Source organism: Rhipicephalus sanguineus, chromosome 1, assembly GCF_013339695.2.
Source record: "Rhipicephalus sanguineus isolate Rsan-2018 chromosome 1, BIME_Rsan_1.4, whole genome shotgun sequence".
NCBI classification, from domain to species: Eukaryota; Metazoa; Arthropoda; class Arachnida; order Ixodida; family Ixodidae; genus Rhipicephalus; species Rhipicephalus sanguineus.
In genome coordinates, this window is record NC_051176.1 from 322,082,190 (window position 1) to 322,109,251 (window position 27,062).

General features: G+C 47.7%; 1 protein-coding gene across 1 annotated transcript in view; it reads left to right on the forward strand.

Annotated features, from left to right (window-relative positions):
• Positions 1–27,062, forward strand: part of LOC119379495 (N-acetylneuraminate 9-O-acetyltransferase) — a gene marked incomplete at its 5' end in the record, with an annotated part of 402,877 nt that overhangs the window by 124,344 nt on the left and 251,471 nt on the right. The window contains 1 exon segment of the mRNA XM_037648795.2: positions 16,763–16,867. Coding sequence (XP_037504723.1) covers positions 16,763–16,867 — 105 coding nt within the window.

Sequence of the window (27,062 nt, forward strand, 5' to 3'; positions counted from 1 at the left end):
CAAATCACTCACTTTTATATTCACACTCATCGGGCCTCACGCACGTTCATTCTCGTTTCCACTCGCATTCGTTGATACTCGCATTCATACATTGAGCAGCACTCACTCAAGTTCACACTCATGCTCACTCACACTCATCGGCACTCACTGAAATTCATATTCACGTCTACTGTCATTCAACGGCGCTCGCTCACGTTCATATTCACTCTACTCACACTCATCGATACTAACTCATTCACTCACTCTACTCGCCCTCATTGATACTCACCCACTTTCATACTCACTTACTCATCTCATAGGCACTCACATTTATTATCTTTTCCACTCACACTCGTCGATACTCACATTCATACTCACGTCTCTCACGCGCATGAGTACTCACTCACGTTCATACTCACGCCTACTCACACTCATGAGTTCTCACTAATGTTCATACTCATTTGTACTCACACTTATGAGTACTCACGTTCATACTCACCTCTACTCACACCCCTCGTCACTCACTCATATTCACACTCACAACGTTCAAATGAGTGTGAGTGAGTGTACTCATGAGTGAGTATGCCGAGCTATGGTTCCAGTACAAGAGGCTACCTTTTGGGATTTCAGCAGCACCTTCAATTTTTCAGCGAAAGATTGAGGCTCTCCTGTAGGGCCTGCGTCACGTAGTAGTGTACTGCGATGACATCCTGGTGACTGGTATGGATGACTTGGACCACCTCAGCTATGTAGGCAAGGTTTTCCAGCGAATGGAAGAAAGAGGACGGAATTACGACAAATGTAAATTTATGATGGATAGGGTGGAGTTCCTTGGTCGCATCATTGACGCTGATGGATTACATCCGGCACCACACAAAATCGAAGCAGTCATCCACGCTCCTGTGCCGAGCAATGTCAAAGAGTTACAAAGCTTCGCGGCGTTGGTTAGCTACTACAGGAAGTTTATGCCCAGCCTTTCTGCTGTTCTTCATCTATTGCATAAATTGCTATCAGCTGGAGCGTCCTGTTGGCAAAAGGAACAAGAGGATTAAGTTGCGGAAGCCAAGCGACTTCTCACTTCAGCACCATTCTTAGGGCATTATGATCCTAAACAGGAACTCGCACTTGCTTGCGATGCCTCCTTTTTAGGGCTTGGAGCTCTACTGTCCCAGCGTGATGCTCATGGCATAGAGCGTCCCATTGCATTTGTATCCAGGAGCCTACAGCCAGCCGAAAAAAACTATTGACCACTGGACCGTGAGGCGCTCGCACTGATTGTGGGGTCACAAGGTTCCGGCAATACCTGTGGGGGAGACATTTTGAAGCTGTCACTGTCTCACTGACCACAATCCTTTGCTCGGACTGTTTGGCCATGACAAGCCATTCCAGACCGCAGCTCCCCGCGAGTTATACGATGGGCTCTGTTGTTGTCTGCTTACGAATACACCCTGGTCTATCGCCCAGGACAGACCATTGGCCGTGCAGATGGACTGAGCCGGTTGCCGTTAGAAACTGAGTTTCCCTGTGGACCAGTGACATATGTGTTTACGCTTGAAGGCAGAAAAGTTTTGTCATCCACAGCTATCGCCCAGGCATCTAGCAAATATACAGTTTTGTCAAAAATCCGTGGCACCTTGCTTTATGGTGCTGAGCTTCCCCTAGAGTGGGAATGGAACCCATACAAGACTCGAGAAAACGAGCTCAGTTTGCAGAATAGCTTTCTTTGGGGGATGAGGGTGGTAGTTCCTATTTCACTTAGACTTGAAGTACTAAAACTACTTCATGAGGGTCACCCGAGTATCGACAAAATGAAAGCCATTGCCCGGAGCCATCTGTGGTGGCCTGATATTGACGATGATGTCACACACAAAGTGAAATCCTGTGCTGTATGCCAGGAGTATCAGCATGTGCGCTGACTACAGGTTTTCCCGCTCACTTTAATCCAAGTGCCAGCTAAAATATTCCGCACGCCACAGAAATAATCTGAGTGCCAAACCATTTAATTCATGTGCCAAACAGTCCGCCGCGGTGGTATAGCGGTTACGGTGCTCGGCTGCTGACCCGAAGGTTGCGGGTTCGATCCCGGCCGCGGCGGTCCCATTTCGATGGAGGCGAAATGGTAGAGGCCCGTGTACTTAGATTTAGGTGCACGTTAAAGAACACCAGATGGTCGAAATTCCCGGAGCCCTCCACTACGGCGTCTCTCATAATCATATCGTGGTTTTGGGACGTAAAACCCCATATATTAATCATGTGCCAAACATTTAATCCCAGCGCCAACATATTTAATCCAAGCGCCACCACAAATAGGCCGCGTGCCAGTGAGTTTAATCGAAGTGCCACCATGCTTAATCCAATCGCCAACAACTTTAATGCAAGTGCCAGTCAGTTTAATTCATACACAAAAAACAGACGTTTTGCCATTTATATAGACTAAATGTCGGAACAAGGTAAACATGAAGCGAGAGGAATATTTATTTTTTGCCAATGCATGGTCGCGCTTAGGAAATAAGGTACTACGGTATTTTGCCCGAACGTTTTGGTGTCATTTATCTTAGAAATCAAAAAGCAGTGCGGTTTAATTATATATGTTCGGGTATTAAATGTATACGCTCATTATAAGCACGTGGTAAAAGTTTAAGCATCGAGACAGTTTATGCTTCACCGCTACTGCAAAATTTTGGGTAAACGCGTACTCCGTTGATCGCATCTGGGAGAGATTCACGTCGTCTGCTAGCAGACGGCACTAAGGCTACGTTTCCGCTAAAGCGTTCGCAGTCGTCTGCTCGGCTCGATGAGAGCGATGGTGACTTACAGACGATATTCACCCATTCATGAAATCAAAGAATAACCATTTAAAACAAGTGACCATGCATTTATTTGGGTTTATATGCAATTAAGTTTTATGTAAAAGCGTCAAAGGAGATGGCCATGTTCATGTAACAGACGGCGATGCGTTCCTGAAGCGTTGTCGCTTGTAACATGCGCGTTTTCAGAGCAAAATATTTCCAGACGAGAAGAGAGCTTTGCTTGAAGTCATGGCTGGACACAAGCGAGGGCCACGTTTCAAAGATCCAGATGAACCTCGTCGAAAAAACAGCAGGGTGTTGGTGCTCGACAGAGCGAGGATTGTGGACGTCTACAGGCGTGGTGGCGACCTAAAGCAACTGGCGGAAGCCCTGGGCATCAACATAAAAACAGCAAGATCGATTGCAGCTACCGACAGACAAAAATCGTTGCCGGGTGGCGGTTCTAAAAAAAAAGTTTGGAGATGATGTTGTGAGTACCTTGAGGCAAATTGTCGACGAAAACTGTACATTTACTCTAAGACAGATTAAGGCTGCCCTGGAGGGAGAAATGCCTGGAGTGACGATCAGCACAAGCACAGTTGCTCGCTTGCTGGATGCCCACAGCTACTCGGTGAAGCTCGTGACACAGGCACGCAGACCGCAACCGTGATGACGTCAAGTACAGCCGTAAGCTGTACGCCCAGTGGCTGCAGTCCGATGGACCACGTGTGTGCCGGTTCTACTTGGACGAAACAAACTACAATATCTGGTGTTCCAGGAATTTTGGCAGGGCAGCTAAAGGGCAACCAGCTGTCCACACAATCACGACGACGAAAGAAGCGAACTTGAACATCATGCATATATGTCCGCAAATGGCGTTATTCACTGGACCGCAGTGGACAGAGTTAATTGGGCTGTTTTCAACGATTTCCTCAGCGATGTTTCGCCCGTGTGGAAAGCGAGGAGCCAAACACAAAGCTGTATTCATTTTTGATGGCGCACCTGCTCATGCTCGGGCAGAGCAGGCAGCTTTGGCTAACTCAATGCACTCTATCAAGCGCCTGCCAGCGTACAGTCCCTTCTTCAACCCAATAGAAAAGTGTTCTCGAAATTCAAGTCGCACGTGAAGGCCTACGTAAGCGAACGCCCTGATTTAGTGCTGGCGACACCGCAAGGTATGACGAAAAAGGAGCACAGGCGTTCTTTGCTGCTGGACGCGGCTCGGCACTCCATGCAGCAGATACAGCGCGTGGACGGCGCAGCCTTTGACCGGCACAGTTTTCCTTTTGTGCCTGCAGCATTGCGTGAAGATTACTTGTGAACGTCCATTTCCAAGCCCTAGGAGACAGCGCTATTCTATTAAATACTTAATAACCTGTGCTTATGTTGCAATTCTCGAGTGATCTGGAGTGTGCAAAAATATTGTTCTCTTTCGTTTTACCTATAATCCCATTCTGCCCCCTCTCATTGACTAAATATATATATGTGTTTGTGTGTGTACACGTTAGATGTACAAAATTGATGCAGTAAATTTATCATTTCGCTGACCTCCGTAAGATTCAAATGTTCGGTGAGATGCATAATGCAGCGCGGAAAAACGAGTATAAAGTAAAGAGAAGGAGCAAGGACCACCGCTCGTCCTTGTGCCTTATGTTTTCTCTGCGTATGTTTTCTCGCACTGCGTTAAATATGTCACCGTGTGAACTAGGCCAACAGTTAATACTGTTCAAATCACCGGGCACATAATTTTGTTTTAATAAAAAGATAAAAACTAATACGAATATAAAATATAACTTCCGTTTTCCACATATCGTAATCAGCAGTCTATGTTTTAGTACACTGCAGAACGAAAAGCTCTTCGAATTACCTCCAATTCGCCCTGCCCTGCGCGAGCCTGATAATTTCTTAATTTTGTACTCCATTTGAGCCATTGCTGCCCTCGGCTAGGTTTTCCACATCTTGGTAGCCATTGCGTCACTTTAACTGAACATAGATTGTCTTTCCTTCGCATTACACGACCTGTCCTGGAGCTGCTGCTCTTTTGTGTGCCAAAACCAAAATCCAATTATGAGCTCTAGTGAGTAAAACTTAATTTTGCTGAACTACAAACATTCGTTAACATGTTCGTAATGAGCAGCACGCTTTCGTTCCCATTAATATGATCGCACCCGTGCCAAACATTGCCCCACAAACTGATGCATAGCAAAGTATAAGCCCTCCAAACACGGCTCAAGCAAACGATGGCAGTAAGTTTTTTTCCCGTGAATAATAGCGGCGAATACAAATATTAGTGCAGTCTTCTGCTTTCTGGATACCGTATTTCATATTGTAGCAACTGTATTTCAATTGCACTGCCGTTTTCATGCCCCGTATTACTCTTTATTGTGTATAGATTAAAGTGACTGGCACTTGAATTAAAGTTGTTGGTGCTTGGATTAAACATGGTGGCACTTGGATTAAACTCACTGGCACGCGGCCTAATCGTGCTGGTGCTTGGATTAAATATGTTGGCGCTTGGATTCAATGTTTGGCACATGGATTAAATAGTATGGCACTCAGATTATTTCAGTGGCATAGGGATTATTTTAGCTGGCACTTGGATTAAAGTGAGTGGGAAAACCTGTAGTTCAGTCGACACCTTGGCCATTTCCAGAAAGGCCATGGTCGCGCCTACAGGTCGATTATGAAAGCCCATTCAAAGGACGTTACGTTCTAGTCATTGTAGACGCCTACTCGAAACGGGTTGAGGTAATTCCTGTGACATCACCATCTTCTGGCGCCATGATAAGCAGTCTACGAAAAGTTTTTGCTACTCATGGCATTCCTGACATTATAGTGTCAGATAACGGCACAGCGTTCACCGGAATGAAATTTCAGCAGTTTTTGCAGAGAAGCCAAATCAGAGGCAACAGAGTGCCACCCTCCCATGCTGCATCAAATGGTGCAGCTGAACGTGCTGTTCAGTTGGTAAAAACTAGCTGAAGAAGTCGACATCTGGTGATTTCCAGACCCAGATTAACCGAATGCTATTCCAGTACAGGGCAAGACCTCACAGCCTCACTGTAAGGACCCCAGCAGAGCTACTTATGGGCAGGGCTCTTCGAACGCCACTCAAAGGTTTGTGTCCCGACCCTCGAAGTGATGTGGTGTTGAAGCAGCTGAAGCAGAACTACATGAGGGTCAAGGAACACATCTAGTTCAATTGCCATAGTCAAGTTCACACATTCTTGTAAAAAACTTCAGACCAGGCCCTTCATGGCTGCCACGTACCGTTATTAAACCGACAAGTTCATCGTCCGTGCAACTGGAACTCGCTCATGGGCCTAGCAGCAATCGGCATGGTGACTACATCAGTCTGGATGACCGTCTTCAGCCTCCTTACTGTGGTTCACCTAGAAGAATGCAAACAAGGCAGCTATCTCTTGATGCAGAGACTGGACAAGTTAGCGGATCTCCAGGGGATGCTGAGGCGACGCCAGTGTCCATGGCACCACAACCTGCACCATTGGCACAGGCCACTGCTGCTTCACCAGTGTTCCGCCGATCTCAACGTGTGAGGAAGCCAGAGTGTCGATACTGTCCCTAGAAACTGTCTGGGGTGAGGAGGTGTTGCAGATGTGTGACTTGTTTGTTGGTGGCACCACCTAGCCTGTGACTGATACGCAATGAAAAGCAGTGGGCAGAGGAGCGCCCTAGTGAGTTCACCACCGGCAAGCACAGCAGTGAATTTCGTTTCTCGCCGGGTATGCGCTGAGAATACAACACTTGTGCAGCAGTAGCCGCACAAAAAAGCAGCCCCGATGAGATTAGTGTGCCATACCAATATCTGAAAGTTCGCCACAATCTGCGTCAGGGGTGGCAGAGGGAATGGGATCTTGAAATCAACAAGCTCCGTACACTGCAACCGCTGATGAAAATCTAGTTTTCCTATCCCGTGATAGAGACAAAGAAGTTGTTTTAAGCCGCGTCCGAATAGGACACACCCACGGCACTCATTCCCATCTCTTAAGTGGCTCAAGCTCACGTACATGCGGAGGGATCCTGCCTGTTTTACATGTTCTTATCGAATTCACACAAATGGAGAGGAAACGCCACTTCCTCGAGCTTTTTAAAAGGCGCAATCCATTTCGTCCATCATGCTTCTTATCAGAGAGCCACATGTTTTCTTTTGAGAAGCTATTACACTTTTTAAGTGACGTTCATTTTCTAAAGCTTCTATTCTGGAGGCATAGGTCGTAGCCCGGCCCTCAACGCTGAGGGTAAGCTAAGTAGCTTGCATGTTGGTGGTATGGGTGGCTTGTGAATCTCTACCATGGCATTGGATACGTTTGTAGACCTGGATTTACTATGGTCCTATGCGCCGCCTTTCGTTTTACTTCTAATGTACAGTATCATCACAGCTCAGGACATCACTACTACCATCACGCGAAAAGCAAATTGATTTTACGCACTAAGACGGCAAATGATTTATTTCACGATGTTAAAATGATCACTGTTTTCACTCGCACACCCATAGTGTCTATGGCCATGGTATACGCGTCTTAAAAGTACCTTTGACATTCATTCTACACATTCATAATTTTATTATTTATATTCATTTAGGCACGTTTAGTGCGAAGGATTGTAGGCCCTCTTACAGCCGCGTTTCACATAGCCATAGTCATTAGTCACACCACTGCATATCCATTTTACTTTGCCTTAGCGCTCATGGCCATTGTAGCCTTTGTGCCATTAAACCCTTCAAATAATAAGAAACACAAAATAAAGGGCCCACAGTAGACGAAAGGTAACAAAACATGTTGCGGGGCGTTATAAGATGAGTCGGCATCGATCCAGAACCTACCTGCCAATTGCAGCACTTGCAGAAACTGTGAGCCACGACAGGAAATCAAAATCCCAAGCAGGACAGATTAGCTCGCAAACTATCGGAAGCATTCTTTATTATCACGCAGAAAGGCGACCCGTGCACCACATCTGTATCCTTGCGTGACGTGAATTTAGAATACTAAACAAAAGTTGATAGTTTTGCACAAGCTCGCCCTAATCCCTATGATTGTGCATGCGTTCATTGCCTTAACTTGCTGTAAAGTGCAATTCGTCTGGTTTCAATAAACATAGTTGGAGTCAGTGCCCGTACTGTCCTGCACTTCTCTGTCCTGTCCTCGTCAAAAGTAGCCCTGGATATTTTAAGAATGTATCACCAGCTAGCCCCGCAACATGTTTTGTTAAGTGAACCTCCCATTCTGAAACAGAGTGGGCTGTCTTTGAAACATTTACAATTTGTGGATGGGCACAGAGGCCGATCCTTCAGAGAAACAAGCATACACGAAAAGTGCAGCAAAGTGGCGGACCCACAAAGGTCTTTCAAATGAATGAATGGCGTGAATGTGCGCCTTATGAGAGGCTGATTGCTTGCAGCTTCAAGTAGGTCAGCTTAAAGAAGCTCATCCCTCTCCATTTTTTGTCATCTTTTGTGTGAACCCTATCCTCACCTCCAATCCATCCCGAGTACAGCGTAACCCCGATCAAGGGGACGCACGTCACACCTAGCAAGGGAAGCTTTAAGGAGAAACTGGTAGTGGTGCCCCTGGCGGGTGCCGGAGCAGTCAAGCCCACAGCCCCATTCTGGTACACTGTAGCATATACCAACATATATAAGCTCAGTTTAATGACAATACTACAAAACATAGCAGGCCCAGCCTTAATACTGAAAAAGTGATACGATTGAATAATGCACCAAAAACTAAAAGAAGAATGCGCTGAGAAAGTTTAACAGCAGATCCTGCATGTTTGCGTGAGTTTAAATTTTCTGTCTGTGTCCACTTCATACTTTACTTTCTCAAGAAAAAAAAAGAGAAGGGCACATTATCAGCTATATTGACGCAGTCACGGGCTTGCCTATAAAGTTTACCACGCCTCCGATCACTAGGCGTTTCCTGTTGCCGTATTTCACTAGAAAGAAGGTAGCATTGTTTTTTGCTGACAGCTCTGTTTGTGAACTGGGGCATGGTGCACACATGCTGGATATGGTAGCTCTAGACTATTTTGAGCGCAAAAAAAAGGGGCAAACAATGTGGGCAGGCCCCGCGTGAAAGCGTGGCATCTGTTGATCCTCGTCATGGCCCTTTGGGATCGCTGTGCAGTCAACGCACATTGCGAATGGCAAGCCATAACGACCCAGTTGACAACGATGCACAGTCGAGCATGCACAGGTGCATGCTCGACTGTGCATCGCCCCTCCTGTAGTGCACCCCGCCTGTATTGCACCGCGTTTTCACGGCCCTTTTCCTGGACGGCAACCTCATATAGACTCCAGACCTGCCCATTCCAGAAGACATTGCAGCAAACAATGGGCCATTGGTAAACTTCTTAGCACCTGCCTAACCTCACCTGGAAATTGAAGAGGCTTTATCACAGTTAATGTAACGTGCTTGCAAAGCTAGCTGGTAGCGAGACATCACCATTTTTGGCGGGTCTTCTTTCATAGCTTAGGGCAGGGGTGGTAAAGCGGTACCAATTGTGCCCAAGTACAATTTCCTGCACCAAGTGGCGCCGAAATCATGATCTTTCCTGGAATAGCGCGTTGCTGCTTGAAAACACAGAAACTGACACCCACAAGTTCGTTTCTGCTCCTGTTTCAGCAGAAACTGACTGCTGTGCAAGTAATTATGTTTCTGATTTGTCCGCAATTTCAGATGGACTGTTCCGAACGAAACTGGAGTCTGCAGATGTCTGCCTAACACTTGACTACACTGCGCTGACTCTTTCGCAGTATATAGTCCTGCATTCGTGGCTTGCCTGACAGCCACCCCCTCGATAGAGATATGTCGCACCGGCGACGCTGAGTGTCAAGAATTAGCCCGTACACACAGCGCGCTGCCTCCGCGAGACAGTGTCATCTGCTTAATCTTGCTCTCTCAAGTAGATGCACCAGCGAGCACGCAATGCTAGATTGTGCCACGTGATTGTCATGCCAGCGAAACGCCGTGTAGTTTGAACACATAGTTACGTTTTTCCTTGTTCGTTTTCTCCTTGATGTGGATTGAAGTCCCGTCAAGGAGATGATCGACGTCGATGAAGCAGGAGGCAGGTTGGAGGTAATAAAAACTTCAAGGTATATTGTAGCGAAATATTTACAGTCATATGTACATCTTGCCGAAGCACACTGATGATAACATAGACATCAACAGCATCTTACTCTTCTACTTAACTTTTCTTAAGTTAGAGCCTAGAACACTGTTACTACATACGAAGAACCGAGTCTCACTGTTCGACCACCAAGTGGTTACGGCCCAGACAAAAGTTGAATCGTACGGAGTCTTACTGATCGATCAGTTAGGTGATTACAGCCTAGACTGAAGGGAAACGAATTCCGTCCAGTCTTAAGTACCTTGCGGTAAACAAAGAAAAGGGGAGGTGGCCACTGGTGGTCCGCCTCGACATTCCCTTATCCAATCCGTTTATCCTCAGATTAAGCCACTCCCTACTGGGCTGTCCCTAATCTCGACAGCAGTGTCTTTACAGTGCAGACAGGCGTTTTGGCACTCTTTCCCATCATGGCTGTCTCTCTCCTTATCCCGCGTTTTCAGGGGTTCTCACAGTCGAAATACATCGGTACCTTAGCCCTGGTGCATTCACGCCATTTTCCCATACTCATCGAGCTGAACCCGCGGCGCCAGTCGTTAAACGGTTCCGGGAAAGAAAAGGCGTATGCGTGTCCCTGCCTCCCACGCATTCGGACCGTGCATTGTTGCGACTCAACCCTGCTTTACCTTCGTTGTTGGGGTCACGCATACTGTCGTCTTGGGCGACGGCATAGAGCAGGAGACGTTTGCCCTTCTCATTTTCCCACACATTCGGGCTGCCGACCTCTGAGAACGGTCGCTTGACCGCAACCCCTGCTGGCCATCGGGGTAGACAAGTTGCTCAAAGGAAGCCGTTTGCTTTCTTTTGATAATTGCACAGCCAAAGACCAGGCAGCGAGCGAGCCGAGAAAGAAGCTTTGTACGACGTACAGTGCCGCGCCGTCCCGTCTCCACGATCGACTTATGAGCGGCGAAACCTAACACACATCTTTAGGCAGCCCGGCTTCACTAGCCATGCTGTTTCGAAAGAACATGCGTGGCAAGAATATGAGGCTGCCACACTCGCATGTTGCAATGAAGGCTGTAATGAACAACCACAGTTGCTGAATCGCATGTGAAAAATATGTCCACTGAATGGCTGGAAAAGGTCCTGAACAAGTGTTTATTGATATTTTAGTGTGTAGAGAAAACCGTCCGCATTAGTCCGCCGAGTGCAGGTCACGTTTTGGCCAGCTGCGTGCTGCAATCACCGGTTTCATTCCTCGTGTGTATTTAGAAGAAGGTATTCCTGCCTGTCTGCTCCCATGTTCAGTGAAGGACGGAAAACGCGATGGCAGTGTCACAAACAAAATATCCAGGCAATGTTTATTTTCTTCTCTATGGTACAAAATTCATTAAAAAAAGTCACAGTTTCGCGGCAAGGGCGAAGCAATGAATGCGATAGCAATGAATGCATCCCTCTACGCATGCCCATTTTTTCACTATATATGTACTTCGCTCCGCTATTAAATCATTGTTGAAAGTCAGCGCTGTGTGTTGTTACCTTCCTTTGGCCTTGTCAGTTGCGCTGTTCGTATATTCAATTATGACCTACCAACTTGCCCAAGTTTCCACGCTTGATAGCAAGAAAAGCGGCCGGTGATGGACGCGCTGCTACGCTGCAGAAACATCTGCGCCCCGGCGGCAACTACCGCGCGAGCAAGGGCAATGTTCTCCCTGCGCAAATATTAGAAGAAGCCAGCGAGCTGGCAGACGACTTTTAAATGCGCCCGTTGCGCTCCTCGCGCCTTCTCGCTAGTAGGGAAGAAACGCGTATAAGCGCCTGCTGTCTCGGAGTCCTGCCAGCGGTAAAGGGTGTATATACAGGTTGTCCCACATAACTTGAGCCACGACTTTGAAAATGAAAGGCACTTCAGACGCAAATTGGACCAAACGTATACTGCTCGCACTAGCCTATAGATACTCAGGCTATTTTTTATTTTCCCCTAAACTAATTAGTTAATTATTTTTCATTACCTAACTTTTTAATTAGTGGCTGAAAACCCAAAATATGGACACTGAGCTGTAGAGCACTTTTAGAAACCACGGACTGAATTGTTTCCTGTACGATATGTCTCGCGGTGTTATTTTTTCGGCGTTGTAAAGAACGCCCGCGAAATTTGAAAAGAGGCCACGTGACGGACCGCGAGCGCACTGCTATAGTGCTGCTCTCAAGCGTGCAACCGGTGAACGAGGTCGCCTGCGGCTGCCACGGGGAAGCGACAGGGTGCTTTGAAAGTGGCCGATGTTTGGGCGTCCGTGTTTCGTTGAATGACGGTGCAAATGCACGCTGCTGGCCGAGCGCTACTGCGGTGATAAAGCGGTCATGACTGCGAGGAAAAAAAAACAGCAGTTTGATTCTGATTCAGCAGATAGGGCGTAACGCGACAGAATGATGAAAGGCCTCGACGGCTGCAGCAATTTCGCAGTTTGAACAAAGAGAACCCACAAAGCGTCTGCGTCGTGCGAACCATTCCTGACGAGTTGTCTTTGTTCAGGTGCTCCTGAGACACCCGTAACCCTTCGTGTTCTGGACAGCAACGAGCAACGTTACATTGTTTTAATCTCTGTAAGCAGCTGAAATGCCGTACTCGAATGAGCAACGAGCGGATATGGTTCTGGCCCTAGGTGCATCACGCGGACACAGAAGGCAGGCAGTTAAGCTGTTTCAACGCTGGCATCCAGGTACGTGGCCAAGCTCAATGACCATTGTGCGTACATATGAAACCCTGAAAGGGAATGGGAAATTTACCACGAAACGGCACACATCTTCAGTTTCGGGCGAGGAAGTGGAGAGGGATATCCTGTCCAAGTTTTCTGCAGAAGTGTCCGTAGTGTGGGTGCTGAAGCTGGTGTCTCGAAATCTTCGGTGTGGAGAAAACTATAAAGAAGAGACAACTTCATCCTTACCACGTGCAGCTGCACCAAGCATTGGAGCCTCGCGACTTCCAGAATCGCTCAGACTTTGCAAACTGGATCCTAATCAAGACCGAAGAAGACCCAGGCTTCGTGAACAAGGTACTTTGGACCGACGAAGCTAACTTCTCGCGCAATGCTCAAGTGAACCTCCACAACGCTCACTATTGGAGTGACAACAACCCTCACTAGGTTTGTCAGGCGTGTCATCAATATCAGTGTTCATTCATTGTGTGGTGTGGCATTTACGGTGGTACTATGATCGGACCTGTCTTCTTCGACAGCACACATACAGGCGAACGATATGTCAAGGATATCTTGGATGGACCACTTGAAAATTTTCTGTGCGAAGTTCCACTGGCTAGGATTAAAGATATCTGGTTTCAGCATGTTGGAGCTCCTGCGCACAGAAGCAACAAAGCGTGCAAATGGCTGGATGAAGTTTTCCCGCAGCAGTGGATAGGGCGGCACGGGCCCATTGCTTGACCAGCTAGGTCTCCAGATTTAAAGCCCCTTGATTTTTTTCTTTGTCGGTACGTCAAGAGTCAGGTATACCAGGCACCAACCACAACATCAGGTAATCTAAAAGAAAAAATAAGACAAGTTTGCAACTACATTCCCGAAACCATGGTCAAGGACGTCACGGAAAATCTGATTAAAAGATGCCAGAGTTGTACTTCAGCAAATGGCGACCTCTTTGGACATGTTTTGTAATCGCGGCTTAATTTTACGAGCACCGATCACCGAAAAAAAATTGGCCGCGTATCTGCGTGCTTCGCTGCAAATGTCGTCTAAATACGATAGAAGAGGCGCTGCGTGAGATATGGACGCCATCTGGCAATACGTCGGGAAACATGAGTGCTGTGTTGCGGGCTGGTAGTCCCGGCGCAGCGGCAGGCGAAGACCGGCGGTGACCAACGCGACCGGCGGGGACGCCGGCCAGCCCGAACACGCGGTTTGGCGCGATGCGCCGAAGGAGAAGAAACGTCCGCACTCAACGAGTACTTTCCACAAACTCTCGCATTTACACGTCCCCTGGGTAAAACAGGAATGCCAGAGTGGCGCCCCCTGTCATTCGTACAATGCAATACTGAACCGAAACCGAAACACAACATGAGCTTGTGCATATGGCACGGAGGAAGACAAGTTTCAGCGCAGTCGCATTTTCAGCGCAGCTTAAGAAACTAGGGTCTTTAAAATTGCGCATCTATGTATTTTCTTTAAAGGAACACACCACCTAATACTTACCTAATGATGTTGCGCCTCAGATATGCGTAATATTTACTCTTTGATCGACAACGTTCACAAGTATGAACAGCCGTACCAGTTCAAGATGGGTGGGCGGTAAGCAAGTGGTTTAACTTTGGCCGGGTGGCTGAATCGAGTAACTTGCCGACAAACAGAAAGACAGACAGACCAAAATTTCTGCGTTTAAATTCCCCAAGAAAGACTATCGTCTTTAAAAAAAGTCTCCTCACATATATATATATATATATATATATATATATATATATATATATATATATATAGGAAGAGAAGAGACACAACTAAGCGGTTGTCTTAATTTTATTTGCCAACGGTTTCGACCGGAGGACCGGTCTTCGTCAGGGCTTATGAGCAAATACAGCGCTATGTGAACATCCAAAATCGTCGAGGTCACTCTTAGTTGAAGGAAGGAAAGGGAGGAAATAATAAATCAGTCAAGTTGTCAGCGGTGACGTATAGTGTGTCAAACAGTTCCTCTCGGCTCATTCGCCAGAGCAAGCAAAGAAGAGAATGGGGAAACGGGAAACAAGCGCCGTTTCGGCGGAGTAGAGCAGGTGCCGTAGATGTGGGAGAAGGGAAAAAAAAAAATTGAAATGGCAGAAGCGCAACAAAACGCAGAGCGCGGCTTCCGCGGCGCGCCTTTGAAGGCCGTGGGGAGCATTGTTGCTTTGCTTGCGTGGCAGCAATTACTTGCTGCGAGGGGTGCATCCGTGGCAGAGTAAGCCCGATCCCGCGCCTTTTGCGGTCACTTCCAGAGAAAAAAAAAAGGGGGAGGGGGTCGGTGTTCTTTTGACGCTTACCCGTTGCGTGTGTGGGGGGGCACAGATTGTGCATGCGCACGAGGCCCCTTGTGAACTAAACGTTAACCCTCGTGTCTGTGTCGAAGTGGCGGCGTGAGTACAAGGATCCTGCCCTGTTAGCGCGGCTCTCCGAGGCGCCTGTGGTTGAAAAATGTAGTGCGGGTCAGCCTATCCCATTTAAAAAATGAATTAATAAGTTAAGCAAACCGGTTAAAATATAGAAAGAAAGGAAGAAAACGAGAATAAAACGAATAAAACGTTGAAAAATATAATAATAAAAAGGCAAAGGTAAGATGTGGGAAAGGTATACATTGAATACTGAAAAGTCGGAAAAAAAAATAAAACATACAAAAGCACATGTCAACAAAATTGTACATAAGTACAGAATATGCAAAGGTTTCCGGTTGGTCCGCTCTCCCAGATACTTGTTCGATACTCCATTTTAGCGTACAGCACGAGTTACAACTGTCAGGATTCCTTTTCCCGTCTACTAACTTTTGCATGACCGAAGAAACGAGAGGTTCCCCATGTTTTCATTTATGCCGTGTGTCACTGTTTCAAATTTGTGGATGAAATAGGACTCTCGTTGTTCCCGTTCACGAGTACTGCGGAAGCCTGACTGCAGGAGGGTGACGCGTATTTTGTCGAATGAGTGTTCTGGCAAACTCAGATGTTTAGAGAAAGGGAGATCTGGCAGAGTACGCGCGTGAGCTCTGTGGTTATTCAGACGTAGTCTAAACGCCGTCCCAGTCTGGCCTATATACTGCTGGCCACAGACATCGCAATGTAGCATATATACAACATTCTGACTGTCACAATTTAGAGGTCCCTTAATTTTGAATGTGAAGTCAGAGGACGAAGCCTTGGCAACACAGGTTGTGGTCATATGTTTGCAGACCTGGCAGCGCTGTTTTCCACATGGCCTGCAACCCGATTCCCTGTTTTCAGACTCGGTCGTCTTAGCTCTTACTAGGATGTCCTTTATATTCCTTCCGCGGCGGTAGACCACTCGCGGCGGCTCCGTGAAAACTGAGGACAGGCGCGTACTCTGCTGTATAATGTTGAAATGTTTAGAGAGAATGTTGTTGAGGTGCGGTAGTGTGGACGAGTACGTGAGGACAAGGTTCGTTTGGTTTTTTGAGTGCCATTGTTTCGAGCCCGACAAAATTTCGTTTCTATCTAAACTCCTCGCCCGGCTTATAGCATCATCGATGATACTCTCTGGGTAGTCCTTCGCCACAAGGGCCGTTTTAAGATCCTCGGCATGACCTTCGAAATCTGACACGTCCGAACAAATTCGGCGGTATCGATGGGCTTGTGAGTATGGTATGGCTGTTTTGCAATGACGTGGATGGCTACTCTTAAAGTGATATATATATATGTTTATACATATACGGAGCATGACGGCGGCGGCAAAAAGCAGCCGAGACTGTCCATATAATTGCTATCGCAATAAAACTGAGCCCTTCCGTTTTCCTCCTCATACATTTTTTCAGCTTGCAACTTCACCATGTGAATGACCCTGTGGAACATTATTTGTCCTATCTATCTGAAGGAAGTTTCTTAACAGAGCTTTGTTCCTGTGATATTCCAACTTCACTGGTTGTCTTGTTTAGTTTTACTAGCGGCTGCTAAACACAATCTTGAGAACAGCAGAACAATATTTTCCTGCTCCAAAATACTATTTTTTCTATTCCAATCTGTGCTGGGAAAGCAATCCAAGCTTTTGCCAACCCTGCTAAGTGCATAATAAAAACTTGTGTTGGGTGAATAGCATTTTTGTGCTATGAAATATTCAAGTTGTAACAGCATGTACAATTTTGGCTGCGAAGAAATTCTCCCGTCGGCAAGAAGGCGGGTCCTGAAGTCTGCTTGCCTTTTGATGCAGGTGTTCTTTGAGAAGATATTCGTCACACGACCTTGGAAGGCTCTGTTCGTTACCACTGATGACTCTATCAAGGAGTGGTGGTTTCGCTGGAAGATTGATCGCTATGTGAGTGACATCTGTTTTGTATTTTATTACGTGAAGAATTTTTTTGGTGGAAGCCATGTGTAATTAATTCTTTTGAGCCCATGTAGTTCATCTGTCTAAGCGTGACACTTGCGAGAACAAGTTGCTTTGTACGACTCAGCCTAGAGTTGTGCAGCATAGTGTTAGATCTGGGAGAAATTTTGTTAAAGGGGTTGATACATGAAATTTGTGGATTGTGCGCCCTTTGTTTTAAACGCTTCTTATTGCTTCAGGAAGCATGATGCACGCTTGAAGATTCATATATTCTTGGTAAATAATTTAATATCACATTATTTATTTTAACCAGTTTCAGTTTTGGTTTCTGGGCACCGAGTTGGACAGTGACGTCACTGTCTAGGAAGCATGACAACGTGTGCCCATGAAGCTGTGATGCACACAGTGCTGCTTCATCTGCTCTCACACACACTTGCGAGCAACTGTCTGGATACTTTCAACACTCACCGAAATTCACCAATAGAGAATTTTAACCTGTACAGAATTGTGGTATACGCAGAGGTTTTTGCGATATACTGGGTTACTGGACGATGGCACCAACACCTTGTGACGTTTCAGACAACCACAATTATTGACAGGCTTGTTTTATTTTTCGGCGAGTCTCCTTGACGAAAAAAACAACAACAAAATTGGGGCAGTGATACACTAGCGGTGCCAAGATTAAGGCCCTTTCTCACAGCCTTGGGCTACCCTCTCCCCTGATACTTACCCTCACATGACCCTCTTTCCCACCCTATACTATTCAAGGCTATGATTCGCCCTGTCCTTTCCTTGCCTCCTCGCGTCACTCTCTCTCGGCGAAGCTAGGCTAGCTTATACTTGGCTTTCTTTCTCCCAATTTTGTCAACACTCCACCTCGTCCCCACTTTCCCACAGCCTTGCTGTACATGGCTGTGCGTAACCCGTTGGCAAGAAGCAGCACCTCACCCGTTGTCTAGGTGCTGCTTGGCCCACACCCACTTTCACTGGGGCATACCTGCCCAGGGCAATTGTGCGAATGCCATGCAAAGTTTTGCCAAGCTTAAAGAGCTCTGCGGTTAATAAAAAGGCAACACATTCGAAATTACACCGCCGCCAAGAATTTACACCAGCAGGAAAGTAGAATACTCTGAGTTTCTGCAATGACTACTCTGCGGTTGCCAGGTTCATCTTAGCGCCGTCAGATGGCTCCATATATCCGGCCTCTTACGTTTGAAAGCAAAGTTTGCGGGCAAACTAAAATTCTCTAATGCTGTCTTCGCTGGTTCACGTGACAATGCGAAGCACTTCGCAAAATGCCAGCAAGCTTGGCCAGTTTGGCGATACGCTGAGAAAAAGGAGCAGATTGGTGTGAGCTAGGAGTCAATGCTGTCTTGCCCGGTGTGGCGGTGTGCGGGTTACTGCTCACTGAACGTCACTGTGCGGTATGACGTCCATAAGTCGGCAAACTCACTCAAGAGGCGACTCACTCAGGCTCAGATCGAGCCGTGAGTCTGAGTCCGAGTGAGTCCCGTTGAGGAAACTTTTAGTGAGTCTGAGTGAGTCCGGTTGAGAAGAGAGAGAGGTTTATTTGTAGAAAGGCAGAGAGGTCGGCCTGAGCGATATTATGCTCTAGCCTGGTACTCTACACCGGGGGTGGGGGTGGGGAAAGGGGAGAAAAAAGAATGATGGATGACGATGGTAAGTAAGAGAGGTGAGTATGTACAGTCCCATCTAGGTGGTGCAGTGCTATAGCCGCGCATCCAGTCCAGTGGCTTGTAGGAAAGCTGCAACCGCTCTTATGACCACAGTTGTGCTGTTGGCGTCAGGCCATGGGCCCAAACAACCTCATCAGTTAATGGCCTATTATGCACTCCTTCAGTCGAGGAAATCAGTTTTTGTCGTTCGCGTGCGTATGCTGGGCAGGTACAAAATATGTGCTCAAGTGTTTCTGGCACTTGACAGTGATCACAGTTGGGACCGGTGTCACTGCGGCCGATGATATGTGCATAACGTCTTGTGAAGGCCACACCAAGACGAATTCGGTGAATCATACTTGTGTTGTGTCGTTTTAATTTACGAGGCATACAGAACCTCATTTCGGGGTCCCATTTGTGTAATCGCCGGTGTCGTCGCTCCGGTTTCGTCCAGTGCTCAAGTGTGAGGTCACGCATTACGTACCGAAGCAGGGCGTTCGTGTCTGGTCGTGAAAACGCAGTGCGCACTTCAGGGCCACTGGTCAAGGCTCCTTTAGCTTCTGCGTCTGCGTCTTCGTTTCCCATTATGCCGCAGTGGGCAGGAATCCATTGGAAGGTGACGAGGTGGCCATTTGTTGAAGCAACGTGAAGAAGCTCCATAATTTCTATGGCTAAAATATAGTATGGACCTTGTCTCATGACGCAATTAATGGTTTGCAAAGCGGGTTTCGCATCGCAGAATATTGTCCATGTACGAGGTTGCTCTCCAGAAATGAATCTTATTGCCGGTTGAGAAAATTTTAATGAGTCTGAGTACGAGTGAGTCCGGTTGAGGAAAATTTTAGTGAGGCTGAGTCTGGGTGAGCCCTAAGCTATTTCCTGAGTGAGTATGAGTGAGCTCCACATTTTTTTTGCTGACGTATGATGACTTCACAAAAATGTTCGTTGCGCTTCCTACACAGTGACGACAGTGTAAGACGCGCCTGTGATGGGTCTCAGTCGTAAGAACGAGCCTCTAGGCATATTTTGGAAGGGAATTAAAATATATTCTAAACGTTTTGATGCATACAACACTTTGTGCGGAGCGTCTTTGCCTACAGAGGAAGCCTACAGCAGGCTTTTATGGCCTCAAAGTTTGGTGTCTCAACCCCTTTACAGTGACTCCACTCCCGCGCCAACTGCACCGAAGGGCGCCAAATTGTATTTACTGCGCCATCCTGATAATATCGACGTAAATTGCATCAAACTGTGCCAGTGTCTCGGGTTTGGGGGCGTCTATCACCGGCAGTCACACCGCCGGTGCGTCAAAACATGTGCAGCTTGATCTTGGGGGCGCCAAAGTCACAACCACGGACCAAGAATTACTACGCTGAATAAACAGCGCTGGCGTGTGCTTCCCGAGTAAGCCACGATGGCATGCACGTGCCGACGCAGCTGCTGTTGTGCAAGTCGGCTCAACGGCAAAACGCGCTCGCCGCAGAGGCTCGTGACGTGTAGGCCAATCGGTAGCGTCTTAGTATGGCGGCGATTCATCGGCGGACGTCGTCTGTTTTAGAAACGCTGCTGATAGCTCGTTTCAAGCGTCGCACGGCACGTAATTAAAGCAATGTTCACTACTAATTACATGCGTGCCGCTAAAATGTCTATCACTTCAGTTTCTGGACATCGTGGAATCAAATCTGGAGTCGCATTTTCCGTGCTTCGCGTCCATGGAAGAGCACGTGAACGGTGGAAACGCGTTCATGCTTTTCCTGAAATATTGGGGGCATTTATCAGGCACTTCATCATCTATACATTATCATCATCACATGGTGTTCTTCCGAGGCACAGAACAATCTCAAGATGTGTCCCCACAAGCGAAGATGATGAAGAACACCATGTGATGATGGTAATGTACTGTCACAAATTAGCGTGTTATAAAGCGCGCGCGCAGCCGCTTTCAAGCAGCTGCGCGACAGAACGGCGCGTCCGCGCGCCCAAGAAGCGCGAAAGACGAAAAAACAAGCATCAAAAGACGCTGGCGCGCCGCATTCTCCTCACCCACTCGAGCCAGACGCAGTCAACACGATCGAACGCCCGGCAAAGCCTGGATCTTTCTAGAAGGAAAGGGTGACGCATCCGCGAGCGATGCCGCCGCGATTCGAACCTACGAGAAAGCTCTCGCCCTTTCTCTGGCCTCAGCTGTACTGCACGCCGAAGAAATCTCCCGACGCTTCTAGAAACCGGGGGAGAAGGGATAAAAGCGTGCAATCGACGACAGTCAGAGGAGTGCAGACAGGAGTCAGTACAGTCAGCGAAGGAGTGAGCGAGTCAGTCGGCCCGGTGATGGTGAAGCTATGCTGAGTGTGGCTCCGTTAGCCAAAGAAGACGTGTTTATGATGGTGTGCGGTCAGTCGATCGTCGATCTGGAAGAATCCGATGACGACACCGTGTGAGCCGTGACAAGACACGACGACGGTTGAGCTACGACGATCAACGCTGGAGCTGGCGTGAGTGTTTCCTGGAAGAGAAGCATTCGATTACCGTCCAAGTATTGTGGACTGGATACGCCATTGTTTATTCAGGACTTTAACTGTCGTTGAATAGTTGTAATGCATGCGATTGCATTCGTAGCGTGTGATCTGTTTGTTTAGCTCCCGTTGTGTAAACACCATCTGAATTATATTGTGAAGCGGTAACGGGTACCAGCCGAGTGTGCACGTGTTTGTGTTATTTGTATTGCCTTAACTGAGAATATATTTCGTTTTCGTTTGTGTTATCGACTCTCGGCTCTGACTCGGTCTTTGGACCACAACCGGCGTTCGCTGGCGCACCAAAGGACCAACTCTAAATTGTCCGCGCTTTCGTGGTGCGTTTTCGGAGGGCCTTGACGCCAGCCCTTAGAATCCGCCCGGCGATTGCCAAACCCGACTAACGGGATTAGTGACATGTACAGATGATGAAGAAGTGCCTGATGAATGCCCACAATATATGCTTTATCCATGGATCCTCATCCAGAAGAGCTTTTCTCCATCTCCATTTTCCAGGTAGACTGGCGCATGCGCAAACGACAGTAGTTTGGAAGCACTGCGAGTATGCTCTTGCTACAGCACAGAGAGGCCTCAGAGAGAGGAAAGGGACTGTCGTAGTAGGTTGGCTTTTCGAGGCTAATTAAATGACGTCATGTTTGCGTCCAGCAGTGCAATCGATCGAGAAGAACCTGGCTTTCGTCTTAGTGGAGTCGTCTTAGGGAAACGCATTATAGGGACATTGTGACTCTTTAGCATCGTTTGTCTGCCACGTCTGCTCATAACCACATAGATGTATTTAGAGTGTTATTTCTTAAAGGGCAATTTTATTGATACAGTATTCCGGTTATTTGCTAGTGTCGAAAGTAGTCCATGTTCCCTTCTTTTTCTCGCCCTCTTTATACACGCACAATAAACCAACTGTTGGCAGTCAGCGCCCGTCCTCGTTCTCGCCCCATGTGTTCATTAGGCGCTGTGTATTCTAATGTGTCGAGTGCTGTCAGAGCGTGATGTACAGGGCAGTAATGTGGGGCGCTTTTGTTTTGGCAATGAATCTTTTTTTTTACGACAATATCTTCCCAGGCACTAGAAAAGTAACTTGGGCGAGTTGGTGGTGATCTTTATTTGACAAGCTGTAGCGCTAAACATACAAGGACGGGAGATGATCACAACACAAGTGCTTACTCACAACGAAAACTTGGAAGAAACGACGAGGACACCATCTTGGCTACAACAAACATGCGCAGCAGAAACCAGCTTGGTGAAACATACCGTACTTTCCGGCGTATAAGTTGACCTTTGCATAAGACGCACCCCGTAATTCGTGCGACTTTCGGGGAAAAAGTGATGCATAACACGCATCTATCTTTAACTCTGTCTACATGAAAAAACACGACGACGCATGCGGAGTGCATTCGTTGCGAAACGGCTCTGAATAAGCAGCAGTCACGTGATCTCGGGAGCGCTTGCGAGGGATGGAGTCTGAAGTGGCATGGCAAACACTCTTTATCTTAAAGGCCAACTCCGGTGATTTTTTGGCCATGTCAAAGTAATGGTGCTTTTATGTTCCTGAGACGCTCCTGTTACGGGCCCGATAGCAGAAATACTCGGCAAATTGGAGAATAATTTTAAATAGGCAAAAAAGCGCAACACCGAAACCGAAACCCAGCCGTGTGTACTGTCTACGTATGACGTAGACGTTGTTACGAACGAACCGGAAGTCGTGCAAGGCATGCCGGTCATGCCGGCGCGGAGTATGAAAACTGTGACAGCCGGGACGACCAGCGAAGCGCCGACCAAACCAACGCTGTCTGTCGCCTTGTGCACAGCAGACGCTCGCTGTAGCGGCAGAAGCGCCGAAGTTAGCGGTGGCCTGGGCTGCGTCAATTCCGCCGCCTTCCCAATACTGACGTCACAGACGCAATGTTGCCAATAATTGTGGGAAGCCAGGAGGGCGTTTGCAGACAATCTTTAAAATTCATTTGCAAACAATCTGCGCATGTCTCAAACCTGTAATTTGGCATAAATGACGGAAACGTGCAAAGGAACGTACCCAGCGAATTTCATTGAGATCCATCGACCTCGAAAAATCGCCGGAGTTGGCTTTTAAACAACACGGCCAAACCTCACTCAAAAATACATGTAAATAAAGTTCATCACAAGAATTCCTCAGCCTCAGTAATAGTCTGGCCACACTGGCCTCTCGGTCGCGTCCATACAAAGCCTCAGGAGGCTTCTGTAGGACTTACTTGTACGACGGTCGGCGCGGCGTCAAAGTCGATCCCTCGTCGTCCGTGTTGCGTCGCGCTCGCCGTCGATGCTCTTGGTGAGGTCCCGCGGTGGTCGTTGCTCAGCAGCAACCACTTCTTGCCTGTTTACCGGTCGTCGTCGTGGCCATCAGTGGAAGCGTGCGGGTTAGGCCGAGCTGCTTCCTCGGTGCCTTGTTCCACGTGAGTCTGCGGCTTAGGAGACGACGTGGCTCCCCGGGGACTGTCTTGTAGGTCCGAGCCGTTCTGCCAGCGAAGGTGGAGCGTTGCAGGCGCTCCGGGATCGCTACTGTGAAGAGGGTGCAGCAAGTCCGCGGCAGCCTTTCTCGGCCATCGCCGAGGTCGACATAGACTCCGGCATCGGCCGCTTTCTTCACCCGTGAGACGCTGGCTTCTTCGTGCTGCTTCGAACGGTGCCCCACAGGCAATCTCCGTTCTCTCTTCCTGGGTTCTTCACCACGGCTCGGGTCGCGTGCCCTCCTCCGATGAGTCACGTGCGTATCAGCGGTGCATACTACCGAGGAATTTCCGCTCCTCGCACACCATCGAAACATGCGTCGTGCCCCTTTACTCGAGACACTATAAAACTTGTAAATAACAAGGCGCAGTGGATTTGAAGCCACATACTCCGGTGCACTGTCAAAAGTTCTTCTGCCTCAGTTGGCAGCATCGCTGGGTTGCCGTTGTCGGCCTCTGAGTAACTATTTTACGCAGCTTTGTAAGCACCTTGAAGCACATTATTGGCGTTGGCTCCATCAACGTTTATAGAACTTGTTTCAGTTGCCAAACTCCCCGCCGTACTCTGAAAACGGCACGCAACCGACTTCCGGTACAGGTGGCACTACTGCAGGTTCTACGTAGCAGACAGTGAGTGAAGGCGGCGGACAGCTGCGATTGTCCACGCAAATATGGAATTGATTATCAACAGAGTTGCGAAAACGAGTTAATTTTCAGTTCGGGTAATCGTGTTAAATAGTACGATTGATGAATGAAAATAGCGCGAAAAAACGTAAGAAAAGACGAAGAAGGCTACAGCACAAGCGCATGTGCTGTAGCCTTCTTCGTCTTGTCCTACGTTTTTTCGCGCTATTTTAATTCATAATCAATTACCAACACGCACAACAGTCTACTCTTCATAGTGCGATTGTCAGCAACAATATTTGAGACTGGGTCTGCAAGTGTTCTGTGTTACGCGAATGCACGGCCGTCGGAGCTGCTCTCGTCATGTTCATTGCTACACAGATTAGCGTTGCTCACTGGCCAAGTGCAATATTGAAATACCAGAAAAGCTGACTTGACAAAGTTTTTTTTGCCTGGCTACCAGAAGTCTCTAAAGGTTCTCGTAGGTATTTGGAAACAAATAGGTCATTGCATAATTTTGTCGGAGGCTCACGAACCAATCCCTTCGTACTGTCCCTAATCTGACAGCCTCAGCTCACACGACATAATTCGCACTTAAGTGCCGCACGTTGCGTATCATTTAATCCTTCATAAAAAAATGCTTTTGCAGTTTTAGTCACTTACTGTTTTTCCTTTTTAAACAATTTTACTCTCTCTAAAGCATTAAACATTAAAATTGCACCGTTATGTTCCAGCTTAATTGTATTTTCACTGTTTTGAAACGACACCATTTCAACTAATTTATTTTTTTTCCTTGTCATAGTATGCTTAACTGCTTCGTAAAGCATGTTCTTCGTTATGACCTACAGTTTTTCACCTGTCCCTTCATTCAAGTCGCTGCAATAACAGTGGTTAACAATGATGTAACTAGAGATGGGGGGGGGGGGGGTCAGACCCTCGAAAATTTTGATGATCGGAAGACGCTGGATGTTCGCAAGACGCTGGTTCGATCCTGGTCGCGGCCTTTGCATATCGATAGAGGGAAATGCTAGGCGCCCGTGTAACCGCGTAAATCAGTGGCGTAGCCAGGGGGCGTGTTCGGTATTTCTACCCTCCCCCTTCCCCGGGAATTAAACTTCTGGCCAAGCCCCTGCTGTCAATAAATCAGCCTTACCGAACTATGTGCTTCGGAATTAGCTGAAAAATATCATAAAAATTGAATTTACAAAGTGATAAGATGTATTGGAGAGAAACAGCGCGCAAGACGAAGGACCAGGCAGAGAAGGACACAAACAACAGCGCTGACTTACAACAAAATTTTATTCGCCAAACCACGCATTATATACCTGCGCAGTTGAAAAGGAAAAGAAGAAACAAAACATGACAAGTCGAAGATACAAAAACTAACAGAAGCACAGTGATTCCACTCCTGCGCCAACTGCGCCAAAGTGCGCCAAATTGTATTTACTGCGCCATCCTGATAATATCGACGAAAATTGCGCCAAACTGCGCCAGGCTCTCGGGTTTGGGGGCGTCTATCACCGGCGATCGAACCGGCGGCGCGTTAAAGCAGCTGCAGCTTGATCTTGGGTCCGTCAAAGTTACAACCATGGACCAATAATTATTCCGCTGAACAAACAGCGCTCCCGCATGCGCGCCGAGTAAGCCATGACGCCATGCATGGTGCCGACGCAGCTTCTGTTGTGCAAGTCGGCTCGACAGCAAAACACGCTCTCCGCAGATGCTCGTGACGTCTAGGCCAATCGACAGTGTGGAAGTGTGGTTGCGATTGATCGGCAGACGTCGCCGGTCCCAGAAACGCTGCTGACAGCTCGTTAAAGTCGCACGGCACGTAATGAAAGCAATGCTCAGTAATAACTACACGTGTGCCGCTAAAATGTCTGTCACTTCTGTTTCTGGACATGACGGAATCAAATCTGGGATCGCTAGCCATATATATATGGAACAATATCGAATTTTCCATGCTTCGCGTCTATGCAAGAGCACGTGAATGGTGGGAACGCATTGACAGTTTTCCTCAGATATGCTTTATCCATGGGTCTTAATCCAGAAGGACTTTTTCGTAATTCCTTGCACCACGAGCTCGTTAGTGCTATATAGAGTTCCGAATCGAATTTATTGCTTGCTTTTTTAAAGGAAAGTCACAGCTTCACCGCAAGGATGAAGCAATGAATGCGATAGCAAGGATCCGATCTCGCGTAACTCTACAAAACGCTGGTGTAAGAGAGTAAGGCCGCTCCAGATAGAGATGATCTTTCCGCACAGTGTTTGGCGTTGAGAGCGCAGCACGTAGAAGGGCATACGAGCCGCCTGCTGATGGCTGCTGAGATATCACGCGGGCCAGCGGTCGCCACCGCGCCCTTAGAATCAGAGGTCGACGTTGCTACTCGAGGGACCCCCTCCCCCCCTTCGCGTCTTTTCATGCTCGTGCATGACGGGCGGGGCGTTTCCTCTCTGCTTCGACGGCTGGCCTCCCGACCGGGGTTATGTTGCGCATGCGCCCTCTGAGCGCCGGAAATAGGCCGGCTCGTTTCATCTTTGCTTCGGCCGCGTTCGTCGCCCCCGCTCGTGCGCTTTTACACGCGGTAGAACATACTATGCGCGGGGAAATGTTATCAATTTGGACTTTATACGGGACATGACGGCAAAAACCCGTCGAGAGTATCGATATAATTGCTATCGCAATAAAATGTAATCTCATTAATAAAAACATGCCTCCTGGTCGGAGCAGCCGCAATTGCGTTTTAATATGCGCAGCTTTCAATAGCGGGCCCGTCGCTGACGGCCGACTGTGAAGCGGCTACGCCATGTTACACGTCCGCCACTCGCTTTCCAGGGTCAATAGCTGACAGTTAAAAAAAACTCAGTTTCG